Genomic DNA, 13,629 nt, shown 5'->3' on the forward strand with positions numbered 1-13,629 from the left:
ATCCACAATATGACCCTAAATTAATTTTCCTCACACTTGATAATGACCTAAGTTAATCTCGCGAATATCAAAATCGTTGTGTGTCAAGTCTAACCTACCAATCAAGGATGCTCATAGAACTTGATTATGCCAAACTAATGCAGTCCCTAGTTAATCTAGCCGACCACGTTAATCCAACATAACCCTTTTCTATGGCTACCCTCATCGTTATGTCAATTGAATTACAGCTTACTCCACCATAGCACTCCCCGCTAACACGGCTTAATGCACTACAGTGAAGGGCTACACATAATCCAACCGTTGGCAGAAGGAAAGAAATAACTCAACAGATTGGGTTTTTCTTTATAGCTTGAAATGATTCTTAATTAAATTAAGAATGAGGGATTTTTATTAAAAAGTTTTATCTCATCAGAAGGTTTTGGATTGGTCTATGTGATTCCTACATCTATGTTCTCTAAAGGTATATGGAAGCGCATATTGTCCTAAGAGGAACATACGACCTAATTTCATAATTAATTACATTAATTAATTATTGGATTTTCAAAATAATTATAGAACCTCAACTAGCATAAATCATTCAAATAATGTTGAGGTACTATTAATTAAGTTGAACTTATAATCAATATTATATATGTGTTCTATTAATTGAAATCAATTTAACAATTTAAATTAATTAATTAATCTAACACCTATTTACTAAAATAGATGATTGTCGATCCAATTATCTAATTGGGATTAATTGAAAATAATTTTCCAAAAATTAAAATCAATTTGTTTTAAGTTTAATTTTAGAAATCTGATTTTTTTTTTTTTTTTTTTTTTTTTTCAGTGGACCGGTTCGGCCCAACCGGTCTGACCGGTTCGGACTGAAGCGGTCCGGTTCTGCCCGGTCCAGCTGACCCAAATCAGTGGGCCGGGTCAGTCGGACCGAGAACCGGTCTGACCGACCCGAATCCACGTGGATTCGGTCAACTAGATCGCACACAACCATCGAACCGGCCGGTTCGACCGGTTCGATCCGAACATTTAAAAACCGACATTTTAAAAACAATTTCAGATCCGATTTTCCAATTTTAAACAATTTTAAAGCTGGAAAAATTCTAAACAATATTTCAAAAATATTTTAAACTTACGAAAACTCCCAATTACATAATACGACAATCACTACTTTAATAAATCGAACATGCATAAAATCATAGCATATAAATACGAACGCAATTAATTGCGCAACGAGCTCTGATACCACTGTTGGGTTTCGGGCACGCGTACGCAGCGGAAAACAAAAATTTTATGCGATTTAAACGACTTTAAAACACATATGCACATGCCCGACAAATTAAATTCAATTAATTGCGTACCTTTGCGCTTCCAGCGAAAATTAAAAAACAATTTGCATGCTAATGATTTCTATCGAATTTAAATCAATTAACATGCTCGCGTTTAAACCAAATAACATGCTTGCAACGATTTAATCGATTACACATAATCACATAAAATCATACGAAACAAACATGAATACATAGGTTTAAACAAAACTCAAATCGAAACTAGGGTTTCACGTGTTTACCTGTTGAAGCGTGAGGTAGGAGTGTATAGCACGTCGAGATTGCTACGGAAACCAATCCGTACAATCGGGGCAGCAATGGAGTGCAGCGGCAGCAGCGGGAGATCGACCACGGCGGCGCGTGAGCTTCACGCGCTGACTTCCGGGGCGGCGCGTGGGGCAGCGTGCGGCTTCGGCTCGTGCGTTGCTCCTCGATTCTTCGATCTACAGTCTTCCTCCTCTCGGATTTCACCTCGTATACTTCGATCTACTAAAACGTGGCACTAGACACGAAGTAGTTAGAATAAAACGGAAGAAAAAGAGAAGGAATGACAATACCGAAACAATCGGCCAACGAATGGCCGATTCCGGTGGAGCTCCGGCGACGGCGGCGCGGTGGCCGAGGAGAGAGGGCCGAGAGAGAGAGGGGCTGAGCGGCTAGGGTTAGGGTTAGGTCTTGTGTTTTTGTGCAAGGCCTATAAATCATGTATTTATAGTCCCTTGCATAAAACCCTAGCGGGCTTAAGTTGGACTGGGCCCAACAGCTTAAGTCCGTTAGTATCTTTACTCGCTCGTCTCTCTTAATTCAATGACCGAAAAATTGCAACGATTACATTTTCGGAATCATCATAACTTCCTCGTCATTACGAGTGCCATCTCTCATTTTCCAACTTTCCAAAAGTGGAAACCCTAGTTCAGTGCACTTTCTAAATTTGGAAACTTCCCGATTTAGAAAGTTCACTAATACGTTCGCCTATTCTTTTCCTTTTCTTATTCTCATTCATAATTCCAAATTACGAATGTTGGACTCAATCATATTGACTTCCAATCATGCAAAGATAAACTATTTTATCTCTGACCGTTTATTCAAAGATCTCATGTGCACGAGCAGTGTGACCCTCGATGGTTCAGGTGTAAGCTAGCCGTGGGCCCACAACCCTTTGTGGTCAAAACTCGTCCCCTTTAGAGTTACGATTATGATGAAACTCGTTTCACCTTAATCACCCAACGAATCAAGATTGGCGTCTAGCAACTACGCGTCATGATTCCCTAGATACAAATGAAGTGCCTGCAAGAACCTTCAGATATAGTTAACGTACAGTACGGTCCCTTCGATTCATATGTCCCGATCGAACTAGAGGCATTGGTTCATCGAGACCTCTTTATATGTTCAATGACGGTGCGATCGTTCTAAGTGTTGTAATCCTTACGTGCATGACTTAGAGAATCGAATTCTCTAATCATCACTTAGTCAGCTCTAGCCAGAGACTTAGAATGATTACAAACTTTCAGAACACACAAGACATCCAAGACTATTCTAGCGATCGAATCCCCGACTACAATGCACAGACCTCCCACTAGATTTCGGACTGCACGAACACTGGCCCTTGGGATGGTCCTCGGTGGAACTCAGGGACAGGTCACGATACAGCTGGTCCTCTAGTGAAGTCACGGTGATGTCTAGGTCATAAGGACTAATGGTGTACAACTATACCATAGATATCTCTACTCGATTATTGGGAACCACTTAGAGATTTCTAGGGTGAGGGAGTTCAGTGAACTCGTCAACTTACGAGCACCCACTTATGCATGCCGATATCACAATACCGTTTACTGATGAGATGCAGTACACATACACTAAGTGCTAGTCTTAATGGGAAAGGCCGATATCCTCATTAGTGGCGTAACCCTTCGATTAGGAACACGTTTAACAGTTATAATACTTAAGTAAATATCTCACGATCCTAACGATCAATTACTAGTACTTGTAATAACTGTAAGGACTATATCTATGCTTGTGACAAAGGGACAAAGATATAGAATGCCAAGGTGTTTTATCATTAATACGAATAAAGGTTCGTTTATTACAATAATAAATACGAAAGACCACAGCCACAGGTTGGCTTGTTGGTCACCTACTCTAACACGAGCCTGGCGTGCTATCGTAACTGGTTGGACACCGCCCATGGCTAAAGGAACAGATGGTATGCAGACGGTAAAACCAGAAGAAGCATGGACTAATGAAGAGATATTACTTGCCAATTACAACTCAAGGGCGATAAACTCAATTTTCAGTGGCGATAGTGACAATCAGTTCAAACTGATATCATCTTGTGAATCAGCAAAAAGGGCATGGGAGATCCTACAAGTGACGTATGAAGACACATCAACTGTTAAAACATCTAAGTTGCAGATGCTATCCACAAAATTTGAGAGTCTTCATATGGAGGAGGACAAGACGATTGCTGATTTTCACGCTAAACCGTGTGATATTTCAAATGAATCTTATGCTCTAGGTGAAAAATACTTGGAAACAAAGTTGGTAAGAAAAGCACTACGTTCATTACCAGAAAGATTCGCTTACAGAGTTGCAACAATCGAAGAAGTGAGGATATCAATACGTTAAAGCTAGATGAACTCATGGGTAAACTGCAAACCCAAGAGATGAATTTTAAAGCAAATATTCGATAAAAGAAAAAGGTGAAGAATGTGGCATTCCAAGCTGAAGCTTCCCATGGCATCTCACAAGGCCAAACATTTCATAAGTATGACATTGTAGAATCCTTAGCAATTATGTCAAATAACCTCGAAAAGCTGCGTCAAAAAATTGAAACTTGAGGAAGTTCTTCTCAATCAGGTAAGTCTGTTAACCTTAAAAAAAATTAAATTTTTTTCTAATAATGGTTATTCTGATGATGCAAAGTCTAGGAGAATGAAATTTCGAGAGTGTGGGGGGGGGGGGGGGGGGGGGGGGGGGGTTTGGACATATTCAGGCAGAGTGTGCGAATACTTTGAAGAAAAACAGGATGTCACTCACCACTGTTTGGACTGATAAAGAGGACAGTGTTGAGGATGAGAACAACATAGAAGATATATCAAACCACTAAATTTATGGCATTCAGTGGTACTACTTCGATGAGGAGAACCGATGGAACTGTTGCAACAGTCTGTCCGACAGATTTCAGGTATGATGAATTATCTTCAAATAAGAACAATAGCCTGACTTTACCATTTAATTTTGCAGGTGACTCTGAGAGCAGTAGTGATGATGAAGAGCCAACCCTAGAAGAGGTTAAAGATGTATATGAAAAATAAGTGCCTTGAAAAGGATAAGCATGTTCTCATAGAGGAAAATAAAGTGTTGAAGGTAAGAATTTCTACTCTTGAACAAAATGTTATTTCTACTAGTAGAGAAACAGATAGTTTGAAGGCTAAATTTGCTCAAACCCAAGATGCTATTTCTAAGTTTATTACTGGTAGGTAACTTTGAATGAAATTTTGAACAAAAATCAGCCGAACTATGGCCGTCTAGGTATAGGGGGTAATCAGCTATCTACTGATGCATTGCAATAGAAAGAAAATTCTAAAAGAAAAATCAATTTTTTTAAACAATCTAGTGTTTCACACACTGTTGCGATAGTTGCGTCTAAACATTCATCTAAAAGAAAACGTTTTGTCCCTATTTGTCATTTTTGTCATGTTCCTGGTCATATACGACCCAAGTGTTTTAAGTACTTGAAAATGGTGAAAAGAATAATGGCCCGCTCAGCACTTTCCGCTAAAATTGATAACACTTTTGTGTCGTTTCAAAAACCCAAGATAAATGTTGATTTAGTAAATAAATCTCAACAAAAAAGTTGGGTAAAGAAATCTGATCTTAATTTTTTATCTGCCATTACTTATTTAAAATCATGTGATGATAGTACTAACTGTTCCAACAGTTCTGTTGACAAAATTGGATTGGGGCATAAGAAACTTGGTCTTCTGAATTTTGATAATTTGTGTGCGAAAAATAATTCGATGAATCGAATTCAGCATTCGAGAACTAAGATTACTGATATTTGTCATCGTTTCATAAGGGGTTTGGTTGAATAGGGGGTTGTCTCAATTGATGATGTTGCAAAAGAGAATGAATTAACTGATGCCTTTGCAAAAACCCTTGATGCACAGAGATTTTATTCCTTGTGAAAATCGCCGGGAATTTATGTTGTTTAATCTTATGCAGTTGCATGAACTGTTGCAACAGTCTTTATGTCCAGAGTCTCCAGACTTGCAACTTTTAGTGGTAGGACACTTCATATGTTTTTGCATCTCATATAGGATCTGCATTAAGCATACTGCATATGATTGAGACAAATGTGAATTTGATACTTCGTGTACTTCTAAACTTTGTGGGGGTAGAACTTCACCAATTCCCAAAATGATTATTTAAAAGGCTCCAACTTATTTATTTATCTGAATAGTCTTGTCTTGGTTGGATGTTTTTATAGGGAAAAACTACCTCTTTCAGAGAGTGAAAGATACTCTTGCATTGCTATTATCTATATATATCAACATCAATTTACCTCAATTTGGTCACCCCTTTTGAGTCGAGTCAGTAAATAACTTGGCCGACAGCTCGCTACAAGGCTCAATTAGAAAAACCAGGGGACTCACATTGCATGGCCAATATAAATTCTATATATATGGTCAGTGAATAGTTCAAAACCTAGTTGAGTCAAGTCAATAAACCATTTGACCGAACACTCATTACAAGGCTCAATTAGAAAGCCCAGGGGAGTACACATTGCACGACCAATGTAATCTTGTTTCTATAATTGCTCTGTTATTTATGGGAAACAACTACCACTAGGCGTGTGTGTACTCTACCTAATAAGAACATCTTTGTGTTTGACTTGAGATTATTAAGTTTATTGGTTGCATTGGCAGTCGGATTTTTTGGGATTGCGCTTATCGTAAATGTGGAGATAGATCCCATATGTTTTGTTTGTCAATGCAGATTCCTATTCACATATGTCTCTTTACTCATGTTTCCTTCTTGTCTTGCATTAGGTATTATTTAAGAGAGAGAGAGAGAGAGAGAGAGAGAGAGAGAGAGAGAGAGAGAGAGAGAGAGAGAGAGAGAGAGAGAGAGAGAGAGAGAGAGAGAGACGTGATTTTTGTTTATGTGCCGGTTAAATTTGATTTTTTTGTTGCAACCGGATCTATTGGGCCTACTACTCACGTTCCCACGTTTCTTACGAAATTTTGGCGAGTTAGTGTTCTTGGCTATTTAATGTTGGATTTGATTTCATTGTCCTTTGATTTCCGCATTACAATATGTTGGATTTGATTTCATTGTCCTTTGATTTCCGCGTTACAATTGTCGTGTGGTATTGAGTTTGTGAGTTTGTGTGCATGTTATGTATGGTGATTCTTCTCATTTGCTTTTAAGATTCTCTATTCGTTTGATCTTTTTGTTAAGTGTTTAAACAGATTGCTCGAATCATCGAGATCATTAGTCCATGTAGATTTATCTATGCATTGTGATTGCCCAGAAAGGGGGAGAAAAGAACAATGAAACGGCATAGACACAGGGGGAGTTCCGACAACTGTTGCTACAGTGCATCAAACAGTTGCTGGAACAGTGCAGGAATGCAGGGGGAGTTCATACAACTGTTGAGACAGTGCATCATACAGTTGCTGGAATAGTGCAAAAATACAGGACAAATAATGAGCATTGTGATGAGAAGTTGTTGATGCTAGTGCATATCCTTTTATCTCGTGCTTATCTGAACGAATTATCTGCTTTAATTTTGGAACTATGGCTTATTTACAGTTTACATTATCGGTTGAACTGTTTCATAAACTGTTGCTATAGTTTAATTATTTGCAGATGTTATTCTGAATTTGCTAACCCTTGCTCATGTAGGTACCATATATTTAGGGGGAGTAAATGTTCTGACCAATCAATGCCAAAGGGGGAGAGTGTTAGAATGTCGGTGGGATTCAAGTCCACGACACCAAGTGGAATTCTATGGAGATGTGTATTAATATGAGAAACATATTTTCCTTAGTTATCTCATTAGATAATTTGAGAAGAAATAAATTATCTCTTCATATTAATGACCTGAACGTGTATCTCCAAAATAGAAGAAATTTCACATTTTTAACAATGTGTTTATTGTCATTAATTGGTTTAGGTCTTCACAAAAATATAAAAGGAGGAGCTAATGCTGGCGTTATTTGCTGAGTCTTTTATCAAGTGGATGATTTACCACGTCGCTCTGCACCGGTCTCCAAGTCTACCAAGCCAAGTAAGCAAAGGGGAAGAATGAAGTAATTTACAAGAGGAGCTGCCTAAGGATGATTTAGGAGAAACACATGTCGGGGGAGCTGACTCCGTTGTGAACCACCTGCCGAAGACACTACTGTGGGAACAATTGTTGAAACTGTGGCACTTACTATTGCAGCAGTTGATGCCACTCTTGTTGCTGAAAGAGATGATCATGATGAGGTGTTCCTTTAATGCTCAGGATGATCTTTAGTTTTTTTGCTTCCGTCTGTCCTCTGATTATTTTATTTTCAGGTTTTTTACTCAGCGGGAGAAAATGATTATAATCAATAAACGACAAATGGGGAGATTGTTAGAATCCCTTGGATTCTAATTATACGAGAATTAAATAAAACTTGTGCCACAAGTTTGCATATACCGTGAGCTAAAGAAGGGAAGAGTTTTTGGCTATGTTTGGAAGCATTTTGGAACTTATTTTGATTTTATTTTGAGGAAATGTGTTTTGGGGGAAGAATTTGAGAATGAAAGTAAGGTTTGTTTATATTTTGGAAGGAGACAAAATACACTGTAGCAGTCATATCATGTTTAAAAGTGTTAGAAAAAAGTATTTAGAAGAAAAAAATTGAAAGATGAAGTGATATTTATTTGTTTTTTAGTGAAGACATTTTTTATTGTAACAGTCAAATTATTTTACTGTAGCAGTCACATCATGTCTGAAGGATAGAGAAACTTTTGAGAAAATTATTTGAGAAGTGTAATAAATATAATTTAGTTTTGGGGAATCAATGAAAACAAAATAGAAACACTACAAAACATTGCCTTTGTATCTTTTAATTTTTCTAATTTGTCATAATTAATTGATTTATAATAGAAATTATTCTTCTAAAGAGTTTCCTTCTTTTGAAAATAGTATTTCCTACGTGATTAAGAGTTTCCTAACCCTAATGGACTCTATTTCCTCATACTGTACGCCTTTTGTTGGAGAGACAAATTACATTTTTCTGCTCTTATTTTTGCTGCTCCCGCAACGTCTTTTTAATTGAGAGAAATATGAAAAGAAAATATCTTTTGCTCTCGTTTTTATTGCTCTGTGAGAAACTTTCTTTTCATAGAAAATAAATCGGCTCCAATGCTTTGTGGAGAAGATACGTTCAAGGATTATTCACAAGTTTGCTTCTTCTATACAAAATGAAGATCGGTTCTTCGGGAGAGGGGCTTAGACAGATTTCGGGAGGAGATCGATCCGCCGACTGAAGGGATTCAGCGTTGAATGGAGTTCAACCGAGCGGAGAGGAGGCTGGCATAATTGGAGTTACTAGTTTTGAGTACTGCATAAGAACGGTGTCAAGATAAAGAGGGAGTCTTTAATTTATAGTTTAAGTCCTAATATTGTGCTTGTAAAACTAATGAAACACGTGGATTATTTCCACATTTTGTTTTTAACTTTCTTATTTTCTAACTAAATTTTAGTTATTGAATAAGTAGTGCTTAGTGGGTTAAGTATAGTACTTAGTGGGTTAAGTAGTGCTTAGTGGTTTAATTATGGATATTATTCTAACTTCTTAACTAACCCACTAACCCATTTTCTTGAGTGCTCTTGTGGTTGGTTTTCTTGCAGATCATGGGCTGAGTAGTGGAAGCTTGAAATGTTTATAAATACCGATTTCAATACTCAAGGAAATTAATGGATTCCACGAAATAAAAACCGAGAGCTGAAAAGAAAACATGAGTATTTTAGAGTGGTTTTAGAATCGGTCGTTTGTACTCCTCATGATTACATTCTTTACGTACTCCTCATGAGTACATTCTTTACGTACTTCTCATAAGTACATTCTTTGTAGTCTAGATTTTTCAGTATATATGTTTCTAGACTTGGTTGTAAGAATGATCAAGATAGTGATTCATTCATAAGTTCTTTACGTACTCCTCACGAGTACATTCTTTGAAATCTAGAATTTTTAATATTTTTCTTTTAGTATCTAGATTTGATTGTAAGAATGATCATGAGAATGATTCATTTGTAAGGTAGAAGTTTTCGCACCTCTTCCATTTGTATTCTTGGAATACTGTTTTTAATATATTTTTTCCGTCCTGTAAAGGGCAAGTTCACAAGTCCTTACTTGTGAACATTTTTAATTCTGAGTATTGTTCTTTTATCTTTATATTTCCGCTGCATGTTTTCTCAAGTGTCATAACACTTCAGATAACATCTCTGTATTAAACGAATTCGGGACCATAAATTCTTTCAACTAAAATAGTGAATATTCGTTTTTGCAGATCCTCTGGATGTGGGTTACAATTGTATCCGAACCACTTTGAATTTGTGTCTCGTTTATTTCTGTTTTTACAAACTGTGCATCACTTCACGCAACATTAACAAAAAAACTGAATTTGACGCAAATAACTAATATTTGGACGAAATAAATCCTAATGAATAGAAACATTCGTTTAGCTCTGATACGTGTTTTCCTCACGTATAACTTACCGCAAGTATACGGTATCGCATTTTGCAGAACAGTGGTTCCGGATATCGATCCACAGGGACCTTGTAGATTCACATGCTGAGTAGCGTAATTATATTATCGTTATATTATCTAGCCGATCGTAAATAATTGGAAAGGTGAGAAACCCTAATTTAAAAGCATGCAAGATCGTAAACATGCAAATATAGAATGTACGTAAATAAAGCAACGACAACTCAACGCGGGGGACTTCGATTTAAAGGGGACTTCTAGGGCCAAATCCACCTATATATAATCAACAACGATCTACAAATCCGTTATCTAACGCCACATTCCTATTCGTTAACCCAGACGCTAAAGTACTCTAACCCCCGTCTCCAGTGTAGTTAGAGTCTACCCACAGGTCCGACGTCTCCGTTCAGAACCTGCTATTAAGAGAGCATTTAGGCCAAGTCCTTAAGGGCTACCCGAAGTGCATCACGTCTCCGTTTCCACACCCCGAGCTATGTTTTCCTAACTTCAAACAAGAAATCCTCTCTCGAGTTCATTCCTAATTTAATATCAATCTGAGAGCTGATCAACACAATCAGAAGCATTTAATACAGGAAAACATAAACGAAATCAAAACACGACAAATAGATAACAAAAATGACGATCGAAATCAATATATACAAGGCTTCATTGCCCTAGAAGAAAATGTTCTTAGTTCATAACAAACATAGTATCAAAAGAATGTACAAAGGAAATGAAGAACAAAACGTAAAGAAATTGCGTAAGAAAAACCCAAGTCGGAATCCCCGTTGACGATTCCCGCGAAGAACTGTCGAAAACCGTAAAAAAGTCGAAGAAGAACGAAGAATGAGGGCTTGCTTCTATTTATAGTAAATTGCAAAGCTTCCTCAAGAAGCTTTGCTTTCTAAAATATCTGCCCTCGAAAATCGTGCCAGATCGCGATCCCATAAAGTCGGATCGCGATCTGGCTTCTCGAAAAAACGTGAACCGCCACCCAGATCGCGATCCAGGAAGTGCGGATCGCGATCTGCCCCAAAATCACGATGCTACTGGAATTTGTCACCAGATCGCGATCCGACTTTCCTGGATCGCGATCTGGGTCTGAATCTTGCTTGCTACTGGAATTTGCATCCTGATCGCGATCCGACTTTCCTGGATCGCGATCTGGGTCTTAATGATCACTTTCTCGGCTTGAAAAATCGGTTTCGCTTCCAAATGGCTTCGACTTGGCAACAAAAGCTAACAAAACCTAAAAAAAGAAATAAAACAAGAAACGCAATAATATATACAAATAAAGCCGAAACTCGGACGAACGAAGACCAAAACTCGAAGATTTGATAAGCAAAAATCGTGCAAAACGACCACTTATCACACCCTCAAACTTAGATCTTTACTCGTCCCGAGTAAATCAAAACGAAACTACAACAAAAATGAAATAAAAACAACAAACTAAACTAGGCCACTAACGTAGGGAATCACGATTGCATTTAGCGTATGCAACAAGCCTTTGAACCCCTGGGTACCCCCAAAGGACGAGTTGTGTCTCGTGAGGGTTTTCAGACAACACACCCACAAAGTTGCCGGATTGGTCAAAGCATTGCAATTAATTCGAAAGATAAAACGAGCTAGATAACCTAAAATCTCATAATGGCCCATGGCTTTAAGGTATTCGACTTTCCTACCGACGCAATTAGTTGTTTCTACACCAAAATGAAAGATGGACTCAAGAATCCGTAATTAAACAATAAACACAATCATCGAGGGTTTTGAGTAGAAATGTGGGTGAAAAGTAAGTTTTGATTATGAAATTCAAAAACTCGAGTTGGGCATAAGTAGGTCTTTTTTATTCAATAAGAAATGACAACAACGATATATTGTGATTTTCATCACAACTTTCTTTTTTTTTTTTTTTTTTTTTTTTTTTTTTAACATATATATCGAATAAAAACGTAAAGACCATTGATAGAACTTCTAGCCAACAACTCGAAATTGTGAACACATAATTCAATTCTAACCTGCCCCCCCAAACCTCAGGCTATTATACCCCTCAGAACAATGCGCTCAAGCTTAATCGGAAAGGATTCGAAAGGCTATCCACACAAGTTGCAAAAACGCAATCGGAAGGTTCATCTATAATTAGCCGGTGATCCAAAATTTGAATTTTAAAATCGACTAGCCCATCTACTAATTCATTAATTGCTTTGCTTCAAAAGAACCCGGAAATGCAAATTACACTCGATCCTAAATGAAATGCATGTGACAAACATAACACAATAACGGAAATTGAAATACATAAACGAAACTAAATTATATGATATGCATGCAAAAGACCAAATCAAAATAAGATAAATAAAATAAAATAAAAACAAAGTCTAGCAAAGATACATCGTAAACGAAATATCAATCCAACGACTTATCCCAAAAAAAAAAACGAACAAAAACAAACAAACAGGTTCAACACACACCACCCTCAAACTTAAATTCTAGCATAGTCCCTATGCTCAAAAGCAGAATAAAAAATAAAAGGGATAGAAAACACAACGTCCCCTAGTTGTCTTGATCGTCCTCGTGGGCTCCTCCCTCCTCTTCCTGTCGTCCCCGCTCGTACTCCTCCCAGGCCTGTGCCACCAGTGTAGTGGCTGCCGCTTGTGCTCGTTCGTCGGCGGCGGAGGTTGATGCTCCATCATATCGAGGCCGTGGTGGGAACGGCCGTGGCTCGACAATGTCATCGGTCCTGCACTGAAGCGCTGGAGCCATGGCCTTCATCATTTTCTTGAACCATCCCACATTTTCCTCCATAACATCCATCCATTGGCCGACATACTCCGGGAGCTGTGGTTCTGCTTCTTGTCTGCCTCTTCTGGCCCTTTGTTCTGGTCGAGCCGCATGAACACCTGAGGGACCAGCATCTGGTAAGTCTGAGTCGCCCTCGCCTAGGGGTCCACTCGCTGGCTGGAGCTTGTGGTAAGGGAAGATAGGCTGTGGTGACCTGGTGAGCCGGTCATCCGCGTATGTGGGGACCCCTGCACGATCACACAGTGTAGTGATGAGGGAAGGGAACATCAGACCTAGAGAGGTATCACCTAAGCATCGTCGGATCTCAGCGTGTATGATCGCGCCCACATTCACAGGTGTCCTCTTCATAACGGCATACATCAGTGTAAGACGTGGGGCATAGGTCTTGGCCGTCGATTTTGTGGGCATGAGCCTGCTACTGACGAAGTACATCCATACCTTTGCTTCCCTTGAAAGTTCCCCCCGACGGAACCAGTGCTCTCCTTTTTGCCACTTCGAACCCCTAGGGCAAAGAGTCTGAATCAGCTCCTCATAGGTCGTTGCCATCTTCAGTTGTTGAAACGGCTCGGTCGAGACTTCGGGTAGGTGGAAATACTTGTTGATTGTAGCAGCGTCATAGCGCACCTCTTTGTCTCGAAGAATGACCACCGACCCCGCGTGAAAACCGGCATTGGCATAGAAGAGCCTCACTAGATTCTCGTTGTAGTCCTCCGGTCGTTTGGCCAAGTACTTCCATTGTCGACGATCAAAGTTTGCTATGA

General features: G+C 38.6%; 1 protein-coding gene across 1 annotated transcript; it reads left to right on the forward strand.

The window, feature by feature from the left end:
- The first annotated feature begins 3,509 nt into the window (after window positions 1–3,509).
- LOC148770043 (uncharacterized) lies at window positions 3,510–3,950 on the forward strand. The gene has a single exon (XM_088818957.1). The coding sequence runs from the start codon at window positions 3,510–3,512 to the stop codon at window positions 3,948–3,950; it is 441 nt and encodes a 146-aa protein (XP_088675083.1).
- Window positions 3,951–13,629: the final 9,679 nt, after the last annotated feature.

The sequence above is a fragment of the Erythranthe guttata genome, chromosome 6 (genome assembly GCF_056151865.1).
Source record: "Erythranthe guttata isolate IM_541 chromosome 6, IM_541, whole genome shotgun sequence".
Lineage (NCBI taxonomy): Eukaryota > Viridiplantae > Streptophyta > Magnoliopsida > Lamiales > Phrymaceae > Erythranthe > Erythranthe guttata.